The sequence below is a fragment of the Equus quagga genome, chromosome 8, assembly GCF_021613505.1.
Source record: "Equus quagga isolate Etosha38 chromosome 8, UCLA_HA_Equagga_1.0, whole genome shotgun sequence".
NCBI classification, from domain to species: Eukaryota; Metazoa; Chordata; class Mammalia; order Perissodactyla; family Equidae; genus Equus; species Equus quagga.
Genome location: NC_060274.1, coordinates 21,904,161 through 21,931,525, shown reverse-complemented (window position 1 = coordinate 21,931,525; position 27,365 = coordinate 21,904,161). Strand labels below are relative to the sequence as shown.

General features: G+C 41.1%; 2 protein-coding genes across 8 annotated transcripts in view; both read left to right on the top strand.

The window, feature by feature from the left end:
* The first annotated feature begins 4,772 nt into the window (after positions 1 to 4,772).
* On the top strand, positions 4,773 to 16,544 carry LTV1 (LTV1 ribosome biogenesis factor). The gene is made up of 11 exons (XM_046668871.1): positions 4,773 to 4,919; positions 5,930 to 6,061; positions 6,850 to 7,023; positions 11,688 to 11,775; positions 12,577 to 12,718; positions 13,089 to 13,347; positions 14,326 to 14,453; positions 15,212 to 15,351; positions 15,610 to 15,662; positions 15,856 to 16,056; positions 16,183 to 16,544. Exons 1-11 carry the CDS (start codon positions 4,917 to 4,919, stop codon positions 16,291 to 16,293), a joined length of 1,431 nt encoding a protein of 476 aa, XP_046524827.1. The 5' UTR covers positions 4,773 to 4,916; the 3' UTR covers positions 16,294 to 16,544.
* The window catches only part of ZC2HC1B (zinc finger C2HC-type containing 1B), an 82,278-nt gene continuing 71,282 nt past the window's right edge, over positions 16,370 to 27,365 (top strand). For all 7 annotated transcript variants that reach the window (XR_006889661.1, XR_006889658.1, XR_006889659.1 and 4 more), the window contains exons 1-3: positions 16,370 to 16,446; positions 16,901 to 16,954; positions 17,128 to 17,323. Coding sequence is in view for 2 of the 7 variants with exons in the window: in XM_046668881.1 (XP_046524837.1) it covers positions 17,296 to 17,323 (28 nt within the window). In the remaining 5 variants the exon portion in view is untranslated. The remainder of the gene's footprint in view (positions 16,447 to 16,900; positions 16,955 to 17,127; positions 17,324 to 27,365) is intronic.

Here is a 27,365-nt window from a genome sequence, read left to right as displayed (position 1 = left end):
ACCACATCTTTATCCATTCATACATCAATGGACACTTAGGTTGTTGCCATATCTTGGCTACTGTAAATAATGCTGCAATGAATATGGGGATGTGTAGATCTCTTCAAAATAGTGTTTTCATATCCTTTGGATAAATACCCAGAAGTGGAATAGCTGGCTTATATGGTAGTTCTATTCTTAATTTTTTGAGGAATCTCTGTACTATTTTCCATTGTAGCTGTACCAATTTATATTCCTACCAGCAGTGTATGAGGGGTTCCCTTTTCTCCACATCCCCTCCAACACTTGTTATTTCTTGTCTTTTTGATAATAGCCATTCTAATAGATGTAAGGTGATATCTCATTGTGATTTTGATTTGCGTTTCCCTAATAATTAATGATGTTGAACATCTTTTCATGTGCCTATTGGCCGTCTGTATGTCTTCTTTGGAAAAATGTCTATTCAGATCCTTTGCCCATTTTTTAATCAGGTTGTTTTTTTGTTATTGAGTTGTATGAGTTCTTTATATATTTTGGATATTAATCTCTTATTGAATTTATGATTTGCAATTATTCTCTCCCATTCAATAGGTTGCCTTTTCATTTTGATGATGGTTTCCTTTGCTGTGCAGAAGCTTTTTAGTTAGATGTAGTCCCATTTGTTTATTTTTGCTTTTGTTTCCCTTGCCTTTGGAGTCACATCCAAGAAAACAGCACTATGACCATGTCAAGCAGGTTATCCTCTATGTTTTCTTCTAGGAATTTTATGGTTTCAGGTCTTACAGTCAAGTCTTTAATCCGTTTTGAGTTAATTTTTGTGTATAGTGTAAGATGGTGGTCCAGTTTCATTCTTTTGAATGTGGCTGTCCAGTTTTCCCAACAACATTTATTGAAGAGACTGTCCTTTTCTCATTGTATATTTTTGACTCCTTTGTCATAAATTGTTTACTTATGTGTGGGTTTATTTCTTGGCTCTCTATTCTGTTCCATTGACCTGTGTCTGTTTTTATGCCATTACCATACTGTTTTGACTACTATACCTTTGTAGTATAGTTTGAAATCAGGGATCATGATACCTCCAGCTTTATTCTTCTTTCTCAAGATTGCTTTGGCTATTCAGGGTCTTTTGGGGTTCCATACAAATTTTAGAATTAGTTGTTCTAGTTCAATGAAAAATGCCATTTAAATTTTGACAGGAATGGCATTGAATCTGGTACATCCATCTTGATGCACTTCCTTTTTTGTGAATTAAGTACCTCCATAAGCTCTATTAATATTGTCAAGCATGTAATTCATAATTCCTAAAGTTACTGCTTGAGTGTCTAGGTCGTTTGGCTGTACTCAAGCAAGTTGTCTTCACTTTTGCGCACATTGGCTTTCTAGTGCTTGGAGATCCTCGGGTCATGCTGATGGAGAACCACTGCTGAATGTGATGTACATGGAGCTAAGATGATAGGCACCATTTCAATAGGTGACTTCATTTCATACGGAAAAACAAGACATTTTTCAAAGCTTAGACTAAACCAGAGATTCTGTTTAATCATTTTGAAATGGATGCTGTTCATTAGAGCACACTAATAAGAAGGTAGGGGAAATATGGTTTTGATTTATCATTACTACAATATTTCAATTATGGGTGATTTTGATGGTAGGAAATAACATTTTTCTGTGTTAAGACAAGCCAAGTTTCTGTATATATACCATTTTAATGAATGCATTGTGCTCGATGTTGTATTCAACAAATATTAAATGAGCTAATGTATATACAGCACCCAGATCAGCCGCTGACACATGTAAACTCACCATACGTGTTGGCTTTTTGAAATAGGATATATTCTAATGGTTAAGGGTTACTCTCAAGCTACACCTGGGTTCACATTTTGGCTTCATCACTAATGGCTTTTTGCCCTTGGGCAAAAGTCACTTAACTTTCTGTTCCTCAATCTTTTTTGTTTTTTTTTTTTAAAGATTTTATTTTTTTCCTTTTTCTCCCCAAAGCCCCCCGGTACATAGTTGTGTATTCTTCGCTCTGGGTCCTTCTAGTTGTGGCATGTGGGATGCTTCCTCAGCGTGGTTTGATGAGCAGTGCCATGTCCGTGCCCAGGATTCGAACCAACGAAACACTGGGCCGCCTGCAGCGGAGCGCGCGAACTTGACCGCTCGGCCACGGGGCCAGCCCCTCTTTTTTTTTGAGGAGGATTAGCCCTGAGCTAACTAGTGCCAATCCTCCTCTATTTTGCTGAGGAAGACTGGCCCTGAGTTAACGTCCATGCTCATCTTCCTCTACTTTTTATACGTGGGACACCTACCACAGCATGGCTTTTGCCAAGCAGTGCCATGTCTGCACCCGGGATCCGAACCAGTGAACCCTGGGCTGCCGAGAAGCAGAACATGCCAACTTAACCACTGTACCACCGGGCCAGCCCCCTGTTCCTCAATCTTTAATCTGTAAAAAAATAATATCAATAATAGTATATCTCCTTAAATCCTTTCATAAGACTTTAATGAGTGAATATATGTAAAGTGCTTTGAACAGGGAAAGTACTATTGAATCCTTCTTATGCTACGCCCTGGGGAAGTAAAGTTGGCATGACAAAAACCCTTGCCCTGCAACAGGTTACTGCAGCCTGGTTCTAAGTCAGATGAAAATAATAAAGATTTACAACTTAGTGTAACTAGTAGAGTAGTACAATCTCAGGATACAGTGAGAGCATGTGGGATGGACCCTAGTTTCGAAGAGTAGACATTTCCTAAAGGCGGAAATGGCTAAGCTAACACTTGACAAACAGCGAGGGAGAGGAAGAGTTTTTAGCTGAGCATAAGAAAGCCAATCTCTTGTAGGTGCATTTGGAAAGTGCAGTTTGATAGAGCTGGGTCCTAGAGTGCTGTGTGGGCAATAAAGGGACAGGATGCTAAACCGATGGGTAGAGACCACACAACATAGTCTTGACTGCCATGCCAAAGAGTTTGGACTTTATCCTGAGGCCAGAGGGTAGACATTGAAAGGGTTTACACACAAAAATGACATGATTGGATTAGAGCATTAAAAATAATAAATTTGATAAAAGGGGTAATCAGGTGATACATCTGGATATTTAGAAGCTAGAATGGATAGAATTTCCTGACTGGCTGCCTTATGGAGACAGTGTAGCATATGGTTAAGGGTGTAGCCTCCCTGACCAGACGGATGGGCTACACATCTAGGCTTCTCCATTTACTGTGTGACCTTAGGCAAGTCACTTCAGCTCTCTGAACCTCAGGCTCTACTTGTCTAAGATCGGGTTGGTGTTATTTAACTGTACTTTACAGGCTTATCAGAGGAATTCAATGACATAATGAGCATACAGCGGGCAGCACAGTGTGTGTAGTGTTAGTATTAGCCCAGTAAATACATAAAGCAACAGACTATTACTCAAAACAAAAAAAAGAGCAAGCAGTGTGGTTAAGGGGTCAGGCTCTAGTCAGACTCCAGTTTAAGGCCCTGCTCTGCCATTTCCTAGCTGTGTGACCTTGAGGAATTTCCTTAATTTCCTATGCCTCAGTTTTAGCGCTTGTAAGATAAGGAAGAGCAGAGCGCCTCTCCCGGTGTGTGAACGGTAAGCAAGACATGAGATAATTCAGGTAAAGTGCCAGAACATGAATTCATTTAAACAAATATCCATTGAGTACACGTGCCAGGCACTATGCTAGGCCCAGAGGAAAGACACGATAGTAAATAAAACAGATCAAAACCAAACCAAACCTGCCCTCCCGGAGCTTAGTTATAATGAACGCCTGGCACATAGGAGTGCTATGCATTGTCTTTGTCACAGAGCATTATCCCAAGATCAGTTCTGTGGTCCTAATCAGAACTGTTTCTATAATTTTTACTGTAATAAACAAATAATATCCCATAAATATTTACAGTGGGAATATGCAGGACAGAGAGACGCAGTGCGAGATAACTCAGACATCGGAAAGACGCCAGAAATTGGGAAGGGGAAACACAAATCCGAGGACAGGTCTGCTGATAAAGCTTTGAAGGCGCTGCCCCCCCGCTCGCGCCCAGGACAGCCTGCGAGAGCGCCGGCACCTGCCTGAGCTCCTCCTAAGAAGGTGTGCTCACAGCCTCTTTGCTTAAACCACGTGAAACGTTTGAGGGACGCCTCGGAAGAGAAGCAGCATTAGTGTCCGCCTTATAAAATGAGGTATGCAAACACCAAAGAGATTCTGAGTAAGGGGCTCGCCCGCAGGGCTCTGCGGTCAACAGCGCCTCGGGGGCTGTGAACCGGACCTCTGAACGCGGTCCAGGAGGCGACGCAAAATAAAGAGCGGGACAGGCCCGGGCGGCGCGGGACCGCGAGGCTGCGATGCTGCGTTGCTAAGGCAACCGCCTCCGCGCCCGCCGCGAGCAGGGAACCCGACACCTCGGCGACAGCAGGGCGGTCCCCTTCCCTCCGGGTGGACGGGTTCCTTTCGTTTTTTACGGCGGGGAATAGGCAGGGAATCTGTCAACGAGGCTGCTGGAGTCGTCGCCTCGCCTCGGCAGAGGGCGCTGTCAAAGCACGGCCCCCCCGCGAACAGCAGCCGCCCCCGCCCGTCCCCTCCACAAAGGCGGCGCGACGCCCTTCCCGCGCGGAATCCATTCTGGACCAGCAAGCCCCGCCCTGCCTGGGGCGGCAACAGCCCCGCCTCCTAACAGCTTCTCGCGATCGTTGCGAAGGAGCCGGCGATGCCTGACTTCCGGCCGCGATCCTCTAGCTCTTCGCCGATTGGTCTATCTTCACGGCCTTCGGCGTGACTTCCTGTCCGCGTCCCGGGATGCACGTGTGGAGAGGCCCACAGGCCGCCTACTTAGCCGGGTCTGGGTGGCTTTTCGGGGAGGGAGCGTGTCGCGTGTCCCGGGACTCGGAGCGTGCTGAGGTCGCTCTTTAGGGTGAGCACCGCGCGGCGGCAGCATGGTGAGCCGGCCTTGTTGTCTCGGCGGCGGGGCGCTCTGGTTTGGCGGCGGCCGGGCCGGCTCCGCTGGTGCCCGTGGCCTTGCCGCCAGGGACTGGGAGGGCTGGTCCGGAGGCGCGGGAGGCGGCCTGCGGCCCAGTGTCCCGGTGCCGGTCACCCTCACCTCCCCGGGAGGACTTTGCGCTTCGGGGTGGGTCCCCCGCGGTCAAGCCTCCCTGGGTAGTGGCCAGAAGAGAAGGCCTTCGCTTTACCTCGGGGACCTGAAAACCTGTGTGGCGGGACACAGACACGCCCCCTTGTGCTACAGGGGGTCGGGCCGAGAGGGAGTTGCCGTCTCTCCAGACCTTGGAGCGGCAGGTGTCTGCCCGTCCGTTAGCTCCGGGAACGGGAGCCGAGGGGAGAGGCTAAGGTTGGGCCCAAAGCAAGACGGCGTAGCCAACCGGGATGATGCTTTCTCGGTTTAGGAACTCGGCGTGGGGTAGCGAAGTGACGTAGACAGGGCTGATGGGTCTTCCCGAGCTTCAGCTCTGTGTTCTGGTTTCGTTTAATAGTTGGTAGTTGAAGGGCGTCCGTCCCCAGCTTGGAACTGTCTTCCTCGGGTTTTCTTGTGGCGGATTCCTTGTCCTTCTGGTTCAGCCTGTCGGGGACCTTCTCTGAGCACCCAGGCTAAAGTAACCCTTAAGTCGTTTGTACATCACTATTTTGTTTTCTTTTATTGACCTGAAATCATTTCTTGACGATTTGCTTGCTAGGAATAGGGACTTTATTGACTCTCCCACTGCTCTGTTCCCAGCGCCCAAAACGACGTCTGGCACAGAGTAGGTACCAACGAATGTTTGTTGGAGGAAGTATAGTTTCTATAGAACCTAGCTGATATTGTCTGCCCCAGAACTCTAGGTTTTAAAAATCTGTTGATCCTTTGCTTGTTAAAGCTGTCTGTCTGGATTGTGATACTGTTCACTGGTTTTTTGGTTCTGTTTTAATGGCTTGTTCTGATTTTATTCCTTTGAAGCCTCACAGGAAGAAAAAGCCCTTTATAGAAAAGAAGAAAGCTGTGTCTTTCCACCTGGTGCACCGCAGCCAACGCGATCCTTTAGCAGCAGATGAGACGGCACCCCAGAGGGTTCTGTTACCTGCACAGAAAGTGAGTCCTGTGCTTTAGCCAGTGAGCCTAATAAATTATTAGTCAGCTGCTCTTCTCAAATGGCTGGGATCTTCTGGAAAACAAATCTGTGACTTAATTTTCGGTAAATGTGCTGATTTTTTACAGCATGAATACTTATTTTGGTTGAGAGGATAAAGCATCTTTCTTTGAGGTGTTTAAACGAACAAATCTTGTAGCATAAAGGTCAATATTTACAGAAAGCATTGGCTCCACCACCGTGTGATGTATTTTAGGGTACGTGCTCAATCTCTGCTTTCACTAAGAGCCTGCCATTTCATAACCACAGACTGCGTTTTGCCTCCTGGTCACTCATCTGAGATGGAAAACAGTGAAACTTGTCAAGTGTGGATAATGTGAAGGGAAGTGTTGGGAAACACTGGGCGTATTTAGCTTTTCAGTAAAGCCGGTTTGTGTTGTATGTTGAGAAACTTCTTTGCACATAAGTATTTATAAGAAATTGTACTTACCTTTCAAGGTCTTCTAGTCTTTTCTTCTAACCCCCCAAGTACTTGATAAAACAAAGTGCGTGTGTGTTTCTTGGCTTGAATTGTTGAACAAAACTGTCTAGTGGGAGGAGGAATTGTTTCATTCCATTTCAATTTTATATGGCATTCTAGCTTAGAAGCGCTGTGTTTACTGAGTTTGTCCAGAATCCTGTCTCATTTCTATCAGCCATCTGCCTCCTATTCTGAAAGCTGTGTTCATTGGAACGTTCCTATGCCTTATCCTTGGAAGAGGTACTAACTCCATTTTGTTTATTATGCCAGATAAACGATGAAGAAAGGCGAGCGGAACAGAGGAAGTATGGCGTGTTCTTTGATGATGACTACGACTACCTGCAGCACTTGAAGGAGCCATCTGGGCCCTCCGAGCTGGTTCCCACAGGTACCTCCAGTGCACCCGACGGGAGAGACGAAGAAGAAGAAACTCGAGTAATTTCAGTAAGACCTCTCAGCAATTTAAATGTGAGAGAGAGTGTGTGGGGATGAGCGAAGCAACCACCATTTTTATTTATTTATTATTTTTTTATTATTTTTATATATATATTGTGGTAACATTGGTTTATGACGAAACCACCATTTTTAAATCAAGATAACTGTTTGGGGCAAGAAATAGTGTCAGTCTGAAGAGCACAAAGATAAGCCATGCCCTCTGTTAAAATTGTAAGTGTGTGCACGTATGGACTTTCAGAAGAGAGAGCCCGCCTGTTCTCTGGTGCAGGTGTCAAAAGTAACAGCCTTTGACAGGGTTAGAACTTTCGAGTGATAGGCATGGTCATGTCAGATAGCACTTTGAATGGAAGAAAACCAGCTGGCATGCTGTATGTCCACAACTGTTCCAGCATCAGAACTCTGTTCTCAGAAGGAACTTAACTTTTGTGGAGTGTTCAGATCTTTAGCACTTGTGAAAGCTGCAGGCTAACCATAAGAGAGAATAGAAGCAGTAGATTGTAGTGAAATTCCTCTTACTCTTTTCAGTAAAAATGGAGTTCAGTTTAATACTTTGTCTTTTAAAGACAAATGAGAGCACATAGTTATATGAAATTAGTGCTACTAATCTAGGTTCATTTTTCTCCTCTGGTTATGTTAAGGATGCCCATGTTCTATGCTTTAGTTATCTTATTTTTTATTTGGTATTAGTATAGAGTAAATTTCTCTGAAACTTTTGTATCACCTGGCACTTAAAAAAAAGAAGGCACTGGTTTATTGGGTTTATTGACAAAAGAGAACCAATAAGAAGGGCACCCACTTCCCCTGCTTCTCCTCCAACCATGTCATGGTCTAGGCATTCTTTTCGTCAGGGCAGATGGGATCGTAGCTCCTGAAGTGCATAGTTTTCTGCTTATGGCGAGTCACAGTGGGTCAGGTTTCAGGATGTCATCCAGAGAAAGACGTAATAGCGCAGCTGTTGGTTCACTCACTAGGTTGGAGCTCTCTTCCAAGGCCGCACACCCCACTGCCACGTCTCTCTCAACAGAACCAGCTTCTTGCCGTCTCCTTCCCCGAGGCTGTTCTGTCAGTAGTAGAGGATTTCTCTTATTGGCTCACTTCCTCCTACGACCCAGTGAGGGAGGAGAGGAGGTTCTGCTAGTGGTTCAACTTCTTTATCTTACTGATGGAGAAAAATTTTAATAAAGTCCTAACAGTCTTCTGGCCAAATATTATTGACCAGTATAAGGTTAGCTTTTAATCCTTAATTCATTTTGGGTAAAAGTAATCACTATCTAATTGGCTTTTTAACACAGTAAGGCTTTTAAATGGACACTTCAGTGACGTTTACAAGGATAAGTGAATTACGTTTAAAAATAAAAGTGGCGTTGGTTTTCTGTGTAGCACAGTGCAAAACTATGGATGAGTCCTATGTAGTTTTTTGACTTTCAAGTAATTTGTAACAAACCACCAAAATTGAATAAACCAGAAATGTTGAATAAGCCCTAAAAACAGAAAGGAAGGCAGTGCAGAAAGGCAATACAGAAACTGGCACTGCTTGAGCAACCTTGATTCTCACAGGAGAGAAAGCTGGTGCTGGCATGGTGGAAGGCAGCCGGGCAGACTCGACGTGGTTCTGAACCACCTCACCCAGTAAAAAATTACACACCTCTTAAAAAAGTAATCACTGTATAAATTCTAATTGTATGTCTGATTCTTCCACTGTTTTTCAAGATTTGAAAAAATGTCTCCAAAGGTAAATTCACTAAACACAAGCTGATTTCAAGGGTACATAATCGTAAAGAGTATCTTTTTTTTTTTATTGAGATTATGATAGTATACAACCTTGTGAGATTTCACTTGTACATTATTGTTAGTCATGTTGTGGGTACACCACTTCACCCTTTATGCCCTCCCCCCACCCTGCCTTTTCCCTGGTAACCACCGATCAGTTCTTCTTGTCTATATGTTAACTTCCACCTGTAAGTGGAGTCATATAGAGTTCGTCTTTCTCTGTCTGGCTTATTTTGCTTAACATAATACCCTCAAGGTCCGTCCATGTTGATGCGAATGGAACAATTTGGTCCTTTTTTATGGCTGAGTAGTATTCCATTGTGTATATATACCGTATCTTCTTTATCCAGTCATTGGTTGCTGGGCACTTAGGTTGGTTCCACATCTTGGCTATTGTAGGTAATGCTGCGATGAACATAGGGGTGCATGGGACTCTTGGGATTGCTGATTTCAGGTTCTTAGGATAGATACCCAGTAGTGGGATGGCTGGGTCATAGGGTATTTCTATTTTTAACTTTTTGAGAAATCACCATACAGTTTTCCATAGTGGCTGCACCAGTTTGCATTCCCACCAACAGTGTATGAGGGTTCCTTTTTCTCCACAACCTCCAACATTTGTCACTCTTGGTTTTGGATATTTTTGCCAATCTAATGGGTGTAAGGTGATATCTTAGTGTAGTTTTGATTTGCATTTCCCTGATGATTAGTGATGATTCCAAGGGTACATAATCGTAAGAGTATCTTTTTTTTTAAAAAAAATACCACATATATATTTTACCACAGTTTTTTAAAAAAATTAAGGATGTGAGATACCAAAAATCATTAAATTGTGCATTTTAAATGGCTGAATTGGGGGCCAGCCTGGTGGTGCAGCGGTGAATTTCACATGTTCCGCTTAGGTGGCCTGGGGTTCACCAGTTTGGATCCCAGGTGCAGACCTACACACTGCCTGTCAAGCCATGCTGTGGCAGGCGTCCCACCCATAAAGTAGAGGAAGATGGGCACAGGTGTTAGGTCAGGTCCAGTCTTCCTCAGCAAAAAGAGGAGGATTGGTGGCAGATGTTAGCTCAGGGCTAATCTTCCTCAAAAGAAAAAAAGACCGAATTGTGTGGTATGTGAAGTAAAGCTGTTTTAAAAAAAGGACTGTACAGCAGAAAACCAGATCTACGCCAGTGTTTATGCCACTAAGAAACTCACTTGGAAGCCGTAACAGCTTGCTAGGAATGCAGTACTCTGTAGCCTTTCCTCCTGCTCCTCAGAGGCTTCTGTTTCAGCACGCTATATATGTGAGCCAGCGAGAATTACATCTCAGCCTTGTGCCTACTACTGGACTGAGAACAGGGTGGGTGGTGAGGCACATGGAGACAGACAACATGTGGTGGTGACCCTCGCATTAGTAACTATTTGGTTGAAAAGATAAAACTAAAGTGTAGGAACCAGACAGAAAATAACGTGCCAGCTCATGTTGAAGTAGGTTGTATGGTGTGAAGAATGAGGGGATATCACACAAAGGAAAGTTCTGGACAGTAATCAAGAAGGGCTTCATAGAGGACGGAAGAATTCAGCTGGCCACTAACCGTTGGCTTTGTTGAGAGAAGAAAGAACATTCCAGTCAGAAAGAAGGGACATAAGGTAGTATTGTGGATCATAATGTCCCACACGTGTGCTCCATAAATTACTTTGCATTATTCCATGACACGAGGATTTACATGGAAGTCATTTATTGAGTAACAGTAGGAAATTTGGATACATAGACTAGGCCTTGCTTTGACAGAGCATTGAAAGTCAGGCGTGAAAAATCGAAAGCTGTTCTAAGTTTAGGAGGTCGTATCGTGAAATACTGAAGGAGTTGAATTTGGCAGTGAAATTTGAATCAGGGGTCGACTAGCGAAGTCGCAGTTGCATTGACCTGTCCTTGTTAACTGTAAGACAGTGCCCAGAAGCTGGTGTGAAATCACTGTAAACAAGAGAATTCAAAGGGATATAGGGATAGAAATGATTGATGACCACCCTAGGATATAAGACTGCCAATTCAGAGAAAGATGGTGCCATTACTAGAGATTGGGACATTATCTCTGCTTTAAGAGGAAAAAGATTAATTTTGTTTTGAAATTTGTGGAGAGTGGAGTCACAAGACTTGGATTTGAATCCCAGAACCTCACTTAACAGCCAGTTGCAGGCAGGCATGCCATTTAACTTAGCTTTTGTTTCACTAAAACATGCTGATAACCTCATGGGGTTGTGAGGATTACATGGAGTAATCTGCTGAAGAAAGCTCTCTGAAGTATTGCAGACGAGTTGCTTTTGAGATGACAGTGGAATATACATGTTTAAAATATGTAACCTGGAGCACAAGTGCGAGAGAATGCAGGATGTGGTTGTGTTAGTTTCCTAGGACTGCCGTGACAAATTACCGCAGCTTACCACTGCGAGGCTTAAAACAGCAGGAATTTCTTCTCTCCCAGTGCTGGAGGCTGGAAGTCCTAAAACCGTGCTTTCAGCAGGCTTGGTTCCTTCTCGGGGCCTCAGGGCAAGGATCTGTTCCATGCCTGTCTCCTAGCATCTGGTGGTCACTGGCAATCCCTAGGGTTCCTTGGCTTGCAGATGCATCACTCCAGTCTACCTCCATATGTATATGGCTTTCTCCTCTGGTTGTCTTCACGTGGGGTTCTTAGAAGGACACACCAGTTGTTGGATTAAGGCCTGCCGTAATCGCGTATCACCTCATCTTAACTAATTTACATCTGCGAGGATCCTATTTTAAAATAAGGTCACATTCTGAGCTTCTGAGTGGACATGAATTTTGGGGTGACACTTTTCAGCCCAGTATGGTAGTTCAGAGGTATTTCTAAACCTAACCTTTGTGTAATTTCTTTTCCAAGACCACTGGAATTCAGTTGCCTTCGTCAGTGTTTGCATCAGAGTTTGAGGAAGATGTTGGATTGTTAAATAAAGCAGCTCCTGTTTCAGGTGTGTTTAATTTTTTTAACTTTTCAAGTGGATAGAGCTGTGTTTTACAAAAAGAAACGTACAGTAATGATAGAATTTTTCTGTCCCCAATAAAGTATTAAAATAATTGAGATGTGTCCAAATTCAGATTAGAGATCTTTAGGAAGGGCTGAGTGTGATCAACGTCCTCTTCTTTTGTTGCCGTCAAATTCCTAGTCTTTGAAGTTTCTATTTGGAGAGGAAAGTGGAAAAATTTTTGGTGGTCTAGTAGAGGACTCTTAAACTTGACCTAACATATTGCAAAGGAAACCATGATATTCAATTAGCCTTACATACATATAATGCAATGTTGAAAATACATAATCTGTTAGCTTTCAGAATTTCCCCCAAGAGTATAGAAGTATTTTATAGAAGTCCATTTTACCACTTATTCCAGATACACAGTATGACCAAAAAGAAAGTTTGACAGGCTACAAATACTTAATTTGAGTTACGTCTAATAGGTGTATTTACCCAGTTTCTTCCTGCAGGTGAAAGCTTTGAATTTTGCTAAATCAAAACAGTTTAATATTGTAGATCTGTAATGGAAGAGTTTTTACCAGTGGGTATTGAACCCAGAGGGATTTTTCCCCCTTTTGTGTTTTCTTGCAGTCATCCCTCTCTCTTCCTCATTCAACTGAACCTCTTAAAGTTCTTAATCATTCTTTTATCCTCACTACATAGATAGAATCTGGTAAATAGTAAGTACTCAGATTATTTTAGTTGAGTGAAGGAATCATGCTTTCTTGGGAATTACAATTCAATTTTTTTTTTTTCTTCTAGGACCTCGGCTGGATTTTGATCCTGACATTGTTGCGGCTCTTGATGATGATTTTGACTTTGATAATCCGGATAATCTGCTTGAAGATGATTTTATTCTTCAGGCCAATAAGCCAACAGAAGAGGAGGAGGGGATGGATACACAGTATGTGCGGTTTGTTTTGAAGCAGGCATGGCCTGACTCATGCCTCTTCAGGAGGGTGCCAACCGTATTGTGTTATAGCTGGAAAAGACCTCCCAGAACTTGTAGTCTGAGACTTCTGTGTTTTAGAGCAAAAAAATGTGAGACTTGAGGTCTTTACAAACCATCAATAGGTGGGGCTAAAGTCCAAGTTGCCTGATTGCTGGTTCATTACTTTTCCAACCGTACGAGACGGGTCAAGCAGCACAGCTGCTCCTCCCTAAACAAGAATGTTGCTTGAAATACCCTCAAATTTTACTTGTGTAAAGTCATTTGGTTCAGTTCTGTTGTTTTTCAAGTTGTTTTGACAGTTAATTTATGACTCTGATTTTAGGAAATCTGAGGCTGAAGATGGCAGTGAGTGGGCAGATGTGGATGATGAGAAGGAAGGAGATAGTGATGAGGACTGCTGTGACTCTGCAGGCTCATTATCAGATGAGGCTGTGTTTGCCCCTGGAAAACCTCGTGGGGCTGGAGAGGACCACTTGTTCTGGGAAGAGGAAACAAAGAGTCGCTTTACTGAGTATTCTATGACGTCCTCAGTCATGAGGAGAAATGAGCAGCTGACCCTACATGATGAGAGATTTGAGAAGGTGAGGTTCCCAGATGAGAGCCTTTTAGTACTAGTTCCTAGTAAATTTTATATGACATTGGATCTCAAAGCTAGAACTTGCAGCATTAGAAAGAGCCTAAGATCTCTTATTAAAACAGACTATGAGACCATCCTAGTTTTAATTCTGAAAAGAACATGTATAAGTCCAAAGATGGTTGATCACACCTCCTAGATTTCGATTCTGAATCTCTCCAACCACAATCTCCAAGATTATGCTGTTTTCCTCAAGAATTGGCCTGAGCATAAACAAAATTCTATTTCTTTCAGCATTTGTGTTTTGCTCACTGATATATACCAAGGCCCAAAGTGGTATCTGGCATATGGTAGGAGTTAAAACCATTCAGTAAATGATGAGTGGATGAATGAACGATTTCCTTCAAGGTGAATCTAAGATAAAGGTTCTAGCTTAGCTGCCTTTTCACTTGATGCTAGTTTCCTTCTCTCCAAGAGACGAGCAAAGCGTTCCTCACATAACCTCACTCCGCAGGAGTACGTCACCCCCTGCTTACTATTTTACAGAGCCTAACAGTATTTGAATAATACAGTACACATTATCTAAACTAGAATGAAATTTGTACATTGAAAGGAAGCTGTTAGATAATCTTTTAGTTTGCATCATCAATGAATTTGAAAGTATCTGTAACATAATCTGAGATAAAGATTTCTGCCTAGCATTTTGCTGTCTAAGCTGAACAGAATAACTGCCTTTCATCTTCATGTTAACTGGCAGCTGATTTTCAGTCTAAATGTAAGTCTTACGTAGAATGTTGTGTTACATAAGAAGTCTTGGACATGTTATTGTTATGGTACTGAATCCCTGCTCATACTGTTAATGGTAGTTGTGATCTCATGGTAGTGCTCCAGTATTGTTTAGGAATAAAATTAATGTAAAACATTTAAATGCTGTAGTCTGAATGAATACTTTTATTTTTCATGGTATCCTCTCTTTATATTCAAGTTTTATGAACAATATGACGATGATGAAATTGGAGCTCTGGATAATGCTGAATTGGAAGGTTCCATTCAAGTGGACAGCAGTCGCTTAGAGGAAGTTTTGAATGACTACTATAAGGAGAAGGCAGAGAAGTACGGTGACTCTTCCTGTTTACCTGCTTTTTTCCATTTTCAAATAAAGTCTGTAGTTGTACAGCTGGAGTACAAGGTCACATTCCAGTTGGAGAGTGAGGTGGTGCCTCTTGCCTCTTTGGCTGAAGAACTATTGTGACTTCTAAGTATATACACCCTTCTTTTCATCTTCCTGAAATGCCAGGTGTTCTGCGGCATAGATATTTATGGCTTATAGAAAGATAAGAGTTTGTCTTTCCAGCTGGATTGGCGTTTCTCTCCAGCCAAATATTTGGTGAGTCAGCATCCACATCAAGGTGATTTGTCTGAGAGAAACTAAGGAGGTGCTTATATTTGCTAGAAAGGCCTGATGTTCCATGATCACTGTTGTGTGCAGATCCTACAGCAGGTCAAGGGCTACGTACTCTGAATTATTTGAATACTTTGGAGAGAGAGATGGAATAATAATCCTTTTTGAGGCTTTAAAAAAGACCATGTTTTAGGAAAGCTACCATCTTGTTTAATTTGTAATGTTGCAAAGGTGCAGATAGATCTTTCCTTCCTGTCAGCAGAATGTCCAGAATCTGCTGGAGGGAAGAGGCATGGCTGGGTAGAGCTCATTCTGCCAGGAAGTGACAGACAGCGCACATGAGTATGTGGATTTTAGAAAATGCCGTTTCCGTAGCTCTTTCAGTGCAGGTTTAGTAACATACAGTATAATGATGGGTATTTTTTTTTTCCACCTCCTCTGTCTTCATTTTTGATACTTCAATCAAAAGTTGTGTAAAGTTGAATACTCTTGAACTCTTCGAGGATCAGGACCTGCCAAGGAATGAACTCGATGGGGCTGAGGAGGAAGAGATTGTTACTGTAGTTCTTGAAGAAGCCAAAGAGAAGTGGGACTGTGAATCCATTTGTAGTAAGTGCCTTAGTGTCCGTTTTACTGCTAAAGTGTGATAGTAATTTTAAAGTGTTAAGTACTTCAACTATTTGAAAAACTACATATTTTGTGAAAGTAATTTAGAAACAGTAATATTCCTGTGCCCAAGTTGTAACAATTTAAAAACATTTATAAGAGAGACTCCAGTGTTATTTTGAACTATGAAAACAGAAAAGTGGGGAATATGCTAGGAACTCAGTAATGTTTTACTGATACTTGATATTTCTCTTTTTTAAGGTACGTACTCAAATTTATATAACCATCCGCAACTTATCAAGTATCAACCAAAGGTAAGTCCTAGTGTCCTGAGTTATTTGAAACATGCAGTGTAGGAAATGGAGAATACAAATTATTTTATCACAGTAGCTTTGTCCTTTTGTGGCTAGCAACTCCATTGGGAAAAGCAACAACGATGTGTCATTAGTGAGCTACTTTTTAATAGGAAAGGGAAATAACCCTAATGCTATTTTGTCTTCATTTCAGCCCAAACAAGTCCAACTGTCTTCTAAAACTGGAATCCCTCTCAATGTCTTACCTAAGAAAGGACTCACAGCAAAGCAAGTTGAACGAATGCAGCTGATTAATGACAGCGATCTGCCTAAGGTGTCAACCCAACCACGTTCTAAAAATGAAAGCAAAGAAGATAAAAGAGCAAGAAAGCAAGCTATAAAAGAAGAGCGCAAGGTAAAGTATCTTGCTCAGATGTGAGCTTTACTGAGAGCTGGCGGTGGGGAGGCCATGGGATCACTTCTGTAAAATCAGTCTGTATCTGTCTGAAGACTGGAATAACATGAAGGTGTTGTTGTACAGGAACGGAGGGTGGAGAAGAAAGCTAACAGATTAGCCTTCAAGCTGGAGAGAAGGCGGCAGGAGAAGGAGCTGCTGAACTTGAAGAGGAATGTTGAGGGTCTGAAGCTATGACAGTGGAACATTTGGGGTAAAGCCCGTTCCTCATCAGGGGCTCCTCATTATGTTCAGTAATGAACGAGGATCTTCACAGAGACAAAACTGGTTCCTCTGCCATTTTTACCAACAGATATTGAAGAGAAAACTACAGTATTGTAATTTATACCAGTAAGTTTTCTCTGTCCACTGTCTTGTAAATATTGTAATATTTTTGAATTTAATATTATAAGCTTAGGTTTGCTCCGAAATAAATGACTTCATGAGTATGAAATGTTTGGATAAATTAAAGGAAAATGTCTTCATAACTTAAGTGGAGTTGGTTGTGTTCTTTGTTTGTCTGGTTGTCCCAGTTGTCTTGTGCAGATGTTCTCAAATATTTCTTTGAAACCTCTCCACTCTTTTTCAGGGATTAAGTGGTTTAATTTGCTGTATGTAGGAAAGTGGCCCAGTTAAACTCGATTTTGAAATGCTGAGCAGTAAGAGTGTTTTCCTGAGAAGGGTCCACTGGTAGGAAGCTGAGTTTCCCCTTGCTGGAGGAAAAGGGTTATTTCAGATGGTTGATAAAACTGAATATTAAGGTTGTTGGGACTCATTTACTGGATGACTTGCTTTTGGAATTTAGGAACAGTGAAGACAGGAAACAGAAGAAATAATCAAGAAAACTTCCTTGGCTTCAGTGAGTACCTGGCTCGAAGTCAGAAATATTTACTTCAGTTTAAACTAGAAAGTTTGTCTTTTCAACATTATTTAATGCTTGGAAGCATTCATACTTGATTAAAATACATAGTTGAAAACTTTCCCTATTTTTTGATGAGTTTTGTCCTTTTTTTTCCTTCAAACTTTTTCAAGGCTCAAGCAATGACACCATCACAATTGTTAATTATTTGGTAAACTGAGACTTCCTTGAAACAGACAAGTTGTCAGTGACCCTTGTTCATGTGTCCATGACTAATGTGTTGTTATCTGGACTGTTCTGGAAAAAAAATCTGGACACTGTTGGTCTGAGTTGGAAACAGAATGGCTGGGGCAGAACCATTTTTAGCAGGTGAGCTGCATTTGATATCTAAATTACTAGAAAATGTCTTTATCTGTAATTTGATAATGGCTTTCTAAAGCTGGTAGGTGTTGTCTTAGATGTTATCAGTTCTAAATCTAAGCACTTACTGTAAGATTTTTAAAAGAGTTGTGAAAAACAATAGCATTAGGTACTCTACCAACATTGATACAAAAACTTGGCTGAAGAGCTTGTCATTTCAGAAGTAGAATACTAGAGATGGTGTATTTAAATGCCAGTCCACAGAAGCACAGGGTCAGGTTGATGGCTTATGCTCATGTTGGGAATGTACTAAGTCCTAAAAGGATTGACCATTTATTTTGATAGCTATCTCAATTAAAGGTCTCAAAGCCAGCTAGAATCTTACAGACATGGAATACCACTTTGACTTGGTGCTATTCAAGTTCTATTTTATGAGCTTCTAATTTTACTGCACCTAATCTAGAGGGTTTAAATCAGCACATTGTGTATTTTGCAATTAAGAGAATGTGACTACAAGCCACAAGGCTTGGTGAAGCATATTGTGATTTATGCTGATTATCCAGATTTTTACACAATATTTTAAATTATTTCATAGTATTTTGGAATATTTATGATTGTAGTCGTCTATAACCAATGGTTGGGAACTTAACGTAAGTTCCCTGCTAAGGTTGAGAGTCCAAAGCGATGGGGTTTCTGCCTTCAAGGACTGCATCATCTGAGGAGGTAGGGTACTTGCAGCAAAATATAACTAGCAAATGCCAGGTCACCATGATAAGTACCACTTGAAGTGAGAATCTTAGTACATGCTGTTCCTCCTGAAGTGCTCTTACTGCAAATAAACCTTTCTCAGGGTTGGTGCTCAACTGTCACCTCTCCCATAAACTTTTCCCTGACCTTGTATTTAAAAATAGCACACACATCCCTCCCCTGCATTCTTTGTTTTGTTTTTTTTGGTGAGGAAGATTGACCCTGAGCTAACATCTGTTGCCAATCTTCCCCTTTTCACTTGAGGAAGATTGGCCCTGAGCTAACATCTGTGCTAACCTCCCTCCAATTTATATGTGGGTCACCACCACAGCATGGCTTGATGAGTGATGTAGGTCTGTGCCCAGGATCCGGACCCGTGAACCCAGACTGCCAAAGTGGAGTGTGCCAGACTTAACCACTATGCCACCGGGCCAGCTCCCCTCCCCTGCGTTTTTTATGCTCCCTCCCTGCTTTATGTTCTCCATAGCACCTACTGGCATCTGAGATCTATCTTGTGTCCAGTCTCCTCTCACTAGAACAAACAGGGCAGAGAATTTTTGAATACTGCTTTATCCCCAAGGATCTAGATCAGTGCCTGGCATTTGGTAAATGATCTCTAATACATGATAGTTGGGGAAAACATTTCAGAAAAGAATTGCTTAAGCTTGGAGAGAACAATAGGACCTAGACTCAGTGTTAGCAAGGAGAAAAGGCCTAAGGCATCCCAGGTAGGGGGCAAAATCACAAAGAGTTTTGCCTGCTGTGTCTTAAGGACCTGTTTTGTTTAAGCACTGTCCATGGTTGGTAGAAAATCACTTTTTCAGATATTTTAGAACTACTGTTATTTTACAAGTCAAATTAAGTATCAAAAGCTGTTACCATTTGTGTGTATTACCTGTGATGCATTGTATCCACACGTCCATTGTGATGTCATCCATCAGCTCAGGTGAAGGACTGATTAGCCATCTTGTAATCTTACTGTAAAATTATCAACATTTTTATGTTCTTCTTCCTGTGTGTTGACATTAGCATGTTTTACCCAGCTTGTTTGTTCCGGTTAAAGGTCAGGAGAAGGTAAAAATTCTAACAGCTTTACATTTTAATTGTGAAACTTAAAGGAGAATGTGTAGTAAAACAAAAACATATCCACTATTCAAGTTAAGAAATAGAACATAGAAGCTACCTATGGGTCTGTCCTCAGTTTCATTGCACTCTTTCCCCTTGGGTAACTCTTAGGTACTATCTAGACTTTTATGTTAATTGTCACCTATTTAGTATCCCAGTATCTTGTTTAATTTTGAACAACTGAGAAGTTCCAGTCTAGGTCTCTGGGGGCAATATTTGCTACCATTTGGTGAAGACAGCTGTGAGAAGATGAACTGAATAGTCTCTGAGTCTGACTTTAGCTTCTAGAGTTTACAAGAGCCCCATGTGGAGATGTCAGTGAGTAAGGTGATGAGTGGGTCCTGGGAAACACAAATCACTAAAGTTGGAGCATTCTGGATCTCCTGCAGAAATATGCTTAGAGGCTCTGTGCTTGTTTTATATGTTCTGCTTCTAAGCTCACCATGACCTACCTCCATCTCTCAAAAGAAGATCAGTCCAGAACCTTCCTGTGTAGTGAAAGGAAAGGCCTTAGCTGATCTAGATGTCACTGTAAAGGGGAGAGCAGGCACTTCATTGGGACATGGTCAGACAAGCCAAGTATAGAACAAAATGGGAGCCAGATATACCAGGACATGCTGTCCTCAGATTATAAATGCAGTAAATACCTTGGTCATGACAGCCTTCAACCTGTCTTGTGTCTTTAATCACACACCTCAGTCGGGACTGATTCCTTTCTAGTTCTGGGGCAAGGTGCCCCAGCTGTTCTCCTGGGAATTCCCTTCTCTCCCTCCTGTGCTGAATTGCCTATTTGCTGTATCTTCTACTCACCTTCTGGAGCACATCCTCCAGTAACTCTTTTTTTTTTTTTTTGAGTTATTGATAGGTTACAATCTTGTGAAATTTCAATTGTACATTAGTGTTTGTCAGTCATGTTGTAGGTGCACCACTTCGCCCTTTGTGCCCACCCCCCACCCCACCTTTTCCCTGGTATCCACTAAACTGTTCTTAGTCCATAATTTTAAATTCCTCATGTGAGTGCAGTCATACACAGATTATCTTTCTCTCGCTGGCTTATTTCACTTAACATAATTCTCTCAAGGTCCATCCATGTTATTGCAAATGGAATGATTTTGTTCTGTTTTGCAGCTGAGTAGTATTCCATTGTATATATGTACCACATCTTATTTATCCATTCGTCTGTTGCTGGACACTTAGGTTGCTTCCATGTCTTGGCTATTGTAAACAGTGCTTCAATAAACATTGGGGTGCATAGGACTTTTGGGATTGCTGACTTCAAGCTCTTTGGATAAATACCCAGTAGTGGGATGGCTGGATCGTATGGTAGTTCTATTTTTAATTTTTTGAGGAATCTCCATGCTGTTTTCCATAGTGGCTGCACCAGTTTGCATTCCCACCAGCAGTGTATGAGGGTTCCTTTTTCTCTGCAACCTCTCCAACATTTGTTGCTATTAGTTTTAGATATTTTTGTCATTCTAATGGGTGTAAGGTGATATCTTAGTGTAGTTTTGATTTGCATTTCCCTGATGATCAGCGATGATGAGCATCTTTTCATGTGCCTATTGGCCATCAGTATATCTTCTTTGGAGAAATGTCTGTTCATGTCTCCAGCCCATTTTTTGATGGGGTTGTTTGATGTTTTGTTCTTGAGTTGCGAGAGTTCTTTATATATTATGGATATTAAGCCTTTGTCAGATATATGACTTGCAAATATTTTTTCCCAGTTAGTGGGTTGTTTTTTTGTTTCAATCCTGTTTTCATTTGCCTTGAAGAAGCTCTTTAATGTGATGAAGTCCCATTTGTTTATTCTTTCTATTGTTTCCCTTCTCTGAGAAGGCATGGTGTCCAAAAAGATCCTTTTAATACTGATGTCAAAGAGTGTACTGCCTACGTTTTCTTCCAGAAGCCTTATGGTTTCAGGTCTCACCTTTAGGTCTTTGATCCATTTTGAGTTTATTTTGGTGAATGGTGAAAAAAAATGGTCAATTTTCATTCTTTTACATGTGGCTTTCCAGTTTTCCCAGCACCATTTGTTGAAAAGACTTTCTTTTCTCCATTGTATGCCCTCAGCTCCGTTGTCAAAGATAAGCTGTCCATAGATGTGTGGTTTTATTTCTGGGCTTTCAATTTTGTTCCATTGATCTGTGCACCTGTTTTTGTACCAGTACCATGCTGTTTTGATTACTGTATCTTTGTGTAGTATGTTTTGAAGTCAGGGATTGTGATGCCTCCTGTTTTGTTCTTTTTTCTCAGGATTGCTTTAGAAATTCGGGGTCTTTTGTTGCCCCATATGAATTTTAGGATTCTTTGTTCTAATTCTTTAAAGAATGTCATTGGGATTCTGATTGGGATGGCGTTGAATCTGTAGATTGCTTTAGGTAGAATGGACATTTTAACTATGTTTATTCTTCCAATCCATGTACATGGAATGTCTTTCCATCTCCTTATGTGGTCATCCAATTCTCTCAGAAAGACCTTGTAATTTTCATTATATAGGTCCTTCACTTCCTTAGTTAAATTTACCCCAAGGTATTTTATTCTTTTGGTTGCGATTGTGAATGGTATTGTATTCTTGAGTTCTTTTTCTGTTGGTTCATTACTCATCCTCCAGTAACTCTTGAGACAGGGTACAAGAGATGTAAACTTTTTGAAACCTTGCATGTCTGGAAATGTATGCTACCCCCATATTTGATTGATAGCTTGGCTGGGTATAAAATTCTAGGTTGTAGATTATTTTTCCTTAGAAGTTTAAAGAATTTTTCCCATTTATTTGCATTTTTACTGTTTGGGAATCTGAAGCCATTCTCATTCCTGATACTTGTATGTTACTTTTTTTTTCTTCTGAATCTGGAATCTGTCTGCAACATTCCTGAAACTTCACAGTCATGTTTAATGTTGTGGGTCTGTTTTCATCATTGTCTTGGGTCCTTTCAACCAGGAGGCTTGTGTTGTTTCACTTCTGGAGATTGTTAGAAATTATTCTTATTTTCTTCCTTGTGTTTTCTCCTTTTCTCTCTTGAACGCCTATTATTTGGAGTAGAACCTTCTGGACAGATACTCTAATTTGCTTATGTTTCTCTCCCATTTCTATGCCATTTTATTCTACTTTTTGGGAGCTTTCCCTCATTTTATCTTCCAACCGTCTGTTGAGTTTTTCATTTCTCCTATATGACTTTCAATTTCCAAGAGCTTTAATTCCCATTTGAATTGCTTTTTTGTTTGTTATGGGCTTACATGCTATAGACTTTCCTCAGGTCTTTGGAAATTCCTGTCTGTTCGTGATTAAGATTGGAGGAAGAAAACACTGGAAACTCTGAATGGATGAGTAGCATTTGATTTTGAGCTTTATTGTAGGGTGGTCTGGGTGAGCTGTTTGGGAATTTTCCTAATATCAGTATCTTTTGCTGTTTCCTCCTGAAGTGGTTATATTCCCTGGGAAGTTTTCATTCTACCTTGAGAGTAAGGGTCTGGCAGGCAGAGTTCTGTGAGCCAAGTAGAGGAAGGTGGGTGTGGGGGTATTCTCTGCTTTTAGCATCACTATTCGTGAGATTAATCACTATATTATATGTACACACACATACAGTCAATCCTCATTAATCATGGAGTCTGTATTTGCAAATTTCCCTACTTGTTAAAGTTTGTAACCCTAAAATCAGCACTTGTGGCACTTTCCTGATAGTTTAGACATGCACGTAGCAGTTAAAAAGTTGAGTCACGTGACAATGCGTGTTGCAGCTAAGGTAGAATAAGGTGCTGCTCTGCCTCCTCGTTTCAGCTCTCGTACTGTAAACAAGTGTCCTTTTCATGTTCTATTTAGTACTACATTTTTCATATTTTTCTTGGTGATTTCACTGCTTAAAATGGCCCCGAAGTATAGTGTTAACTATTGTATAGTGTTTCTAAGTGCAAAAAGGCTGCAATATGTCTTAGGAAGAAAATACGTCTGTTAGATAAGCTTCATTCAGGCACGAGTTACAGTGGTGCTATCTGTGAGCTCTGTGTTGTTGAATCAGCAACACGTATTTAAATAAGGTGTCTTTAAACAGATACATAAAGCAAGGTTGTATATTGATAGATTGACCAGAGGCTCACAGGAACTTAACCCTGTATTTCCCCCAGGAGTAATGAATCAGTATATGTTCATTCAGGCTTGCGGAGACCTTAGGGGACATTGACTACCATAAATAATGAGAAGTAACCAGGTATACATGTAGTCGTCCCTCAGTATCCGAGGGTGATTGGTTCCAGGACCCCCGGCGGATACCAAACTTCTTGGATGCTCAAGTCCCTTACATAAAATGGCGTATTTGCATATAACCTAAGCACATCCTCCCATATACTTTAAATATCTCTAGATTACTTGTAATACCTAATACAATGTAAATACTTTAATGTAATACAATGTAAATAGTTGTTTTCCTGTATTGCTAGGGATTAACGGCAAGAAAAAGAAAGTCTGTACATGTTCAGTACAGACGCAATCAACATAGGCCTTTCCATGTTGGTTGAATGCGCAGGTGTGGAACCGTGGATACACAGGGCCCGCTGTATGTGTCCATGTCTTCCCACCCACATCTTCAGCTGTGCCTCGTGCTGACTCCTGCACAGACCTCTTTGATCCTTTCTGGAGAGTAGACTTCTGCTGGAGTTGGGGAAGGGCTGTCATCCAGGGGGCATGCAGGGAGGGAGGGATGTAGGAATCTTCACTTCTTGTCAGAAAACTTTCACCCTTGTCCTCCGTTTTTCAGCAGTCTCTTGTCCTCCCCGTTTGTCAGTCCCAGTTCCTGAAGTATGTGCTGCTGCGTAGTTCCTGTGACCGTGCAGAGTTCTGCAGTGCGAAGCTGACTGGTTCTCGTTTCTCCTGCCGTCGGCTTGGGAAGTGGATTTTGGTGTCGTTTTCAGTCTTCCAAGTCAGTTACCATGTCCGTCAGCTTTCCAGATTCCAGTTTTTTTATTGTTGTCCTTTTCCCTCCCTGTCCTGGTGGTCTCTTTACTGTAGTTTTTTCGGGCTTTGAGGGAAAACAAAAATTGATGGGATGTTCTTTTTGCCCTCCTAACTCAGTCTTAATTCCTTGTTTTGTAACTCATGTTCCAGAGATAAATTAATAACTTGAGGCCAGTATGCCACCCCCTTTGCCCCAGGGCCATGGAAGATGTCCAGATTGCTAATATTTGCATGTTCTGGACTGCAAAGGACTTAAGAGCTTTTTGACTTGCTGACAACTGAATGAGAAAATGTCCTTTTACCTCCTCTGCCATGCCTTTATAAGGAAATGTGGATTGGTAGGTGTCTCTGCAAAGCTTCTGAACTTCCAGCTCAGAAAGAGAGTGGCTATCAGAAGTAGAAGTTTTTCCAGTTTCATTACAGCCATAATCCTCTCCAGGCTTCTTATAACATTTTTGAACTGAGATCTTTGTAACGCTTTTTTTTCATTGTTAACATGCTAAACAAAACTGTTGATCACTTCCAGATCACTTTCTTTTGCTCATTTTAAAAATGATCTAGGATAATAAAGAGTGTATAAAAATAATAGCCACTTTAATAGTCTACTAAGTAATACTCCAATTAGAGAGGGTAAGGATAGAAATAGCTAAGTTGGTAGTCATTGTTTTAGAATCTTTTCTATCAAAAGAGCTTTTTAAAAATGTCATTCTGATTTTTAAAACAATAACACAATCTTTGTAGAAAAACTGAAAATGCAGAAAACTAATCACCTTTATTCTTACCACTCAGAGGTAATTACTGTGTGTGTGTATATATATATTACACACGTATGTACCATATATATCCTTCTAGTCTTTATGTATAAATATATGAATAAAAATATATCATGAAAATTTTCCATGTTATTCTCCCACAAATCACTTTACTTACTACATTCTCGTTCACTGGTTGGCAACCTATTTCTGTAAAGGCCAAAAAGTATAATGTTTGGCTTTGCAGGCCATATGGTCTCTGTTACAACTACTCAACTCTTGTTGTAGTGTGAAAGCAGCAATAGACATTCTGTAAACAAACAAATGGGCATTACTGGTTACCCATAAAACTTTATTTACAAAAACATGCAGTGCCAGATTTGGCCCACTGGCCACAATTTGCTGACCCCTAGGTGTTTTTTTTAAACTTTTTATTTTGACATAATTATAGTTCACAAAAAGTTGCAAAATAGTACAGAGAGATCCCATTCACCCTTTACCCAGTTTCCCCCAAGTTACATCTTTAAAAACTACAGTACAATATCAAAAGCAGGAAATATACATCGGTACAATGTGTATTTATAGTTCTATACTGTTTTGTTATACGTGTAACCACCACCACCATAAAGATACAGAACCGTACCATTACCCAAAGGGCTCACTCATTCTACCCTTGTTTAGTCAGAACCACCTCCCTCCCCTACCATCCCTACCTCTTGTCAATCACTAATCTATTTTCCATCTATAACTTTGCCATTTTTAGAATGTTATACAAATGGAATCATAGCAGTACATGACCTTTTGAGATGGGCATTTTTCACTCAGCATTGAGATGGATCCAGGCTGTTGCATGTATCAATAGTGCTCCTTTCTGTGGCTGAGTAGTATTCCAGGCTATGGATATTACACAGTTTAACCATTCACCTATTGAGGGGCATTTTCGTTGTTTCAAAACGTTCCTTTACGGTTCTAGTGATTGCACATTCCATGTGATTCAGCATCTTGTAGCAAACACTGTAGACTTCTTTGATCTCGATGTTTGGTTCAACTGACTAGGCAGGTCTTCCCCTCCTTACAGTCAAGCTTCCAGCTTGAATGTGGTGGTCCATCTATCTCAGGTGTTCGAATGAGTCATGTCTGTCATTAGTTTAAATTCGTTAAAACTCAGGGATTTAAACCAAAGGCCGTTGATCCTCCAGAGAATTCTATTTGCCTTGCAGATTAGTACTGACATAATATATCTATATTTATAGTGATGGTTGAATAAATAGTCTTAATACTTGCAAAGATACTCTAGTTTGAGTTTCAGTGTTACCACTTACTACTTGTTGTCTTCAAGAAGTCACCTAACCTTGAACCTCCATTTTCTTATCTGTAAAAAAAGAAAAAAACAAAACAAAACCGTATCAACTGTGTCTCACAGAATTGCTCCCAGGAGTAAATGAGATTATATAGGAAAAGTGTTTGGGGAACGGGAAAACAGCATACAAACATTATAGAAATATTCATAATCCTTCATTAGTTTTTTAGAAAAAGCAGTTTTATAATTAGGATGAGTATTTATAACAAGTATGTATGTAGAGGGGTGAGATATCCTTGCTGGAAAAAAAATTTAAGACCCGGTTTTACAGAGTTAGAAGGCTAAAAGAACAGAAAGGAAGAGTGATATTTCTTTGTGCAGTAATGGATGACCTGTGTTGCAAACACAATACCATCTGGCAGACGTGAGAAGAAATCATTTAAATCAACAATATCTGTAATGAGCTACCATCTGATTCCTGTTAATCAGGCCTTCCTTTTCAAACCGTCTTCCCCTGGTTTCCATGACCCTGCTGTCTCCTGCTTCTCCTTCTGGCTTATCATCCTCATCTTCTTGGCCCTTAAGTATGGAGTTCTCTAGGGATCATCCCTGTACTTCACTTTCCATGACCTCTTCCCTGGCAATATCATGCCTTTACATCACTCTCCAAACAAAGCCTACATCTGTGTCTCTAGCCCTGACCTCCCTCATTTCCATCCTGCTGGCTGGATGTCTCTAGCTCAGATTCAGTATTTCCAAAGCTGAGGTCATTTTTCTTACTAAGATGGCCCTTCTTTTCAAATTCTCTATTTCCTTCTACAGCCCTACCGTCTTCTCAGTCCTTGGGTATTCTTTACTCTTTACCACCTTCTAGCTCTCCCTAAATCTGGTCATGTTGTCCCTACTTTGCTCACAGTCTCCCGTTTCCTCTTTCCATTCCAGGCCTGCACCTTTAGCTTTTTAACTAAAATCCCATCTTCCCTCCCTACCACCACCTGCTCATCCGTCTTTACCTTTGTCACATGAATCTTCAGCTCTGTTCGGGTTCTTCCTACTTAGTGCCCTTGATTGCTCCCATTCTTTGTAGACTAAAGTCCAGATTGTTAGTCTCATAAAATCTTCTCCTTGAACAAACTGCTTTTTTAATCTTTATGTACTCAACTCCAGATGAACTGAATGGAA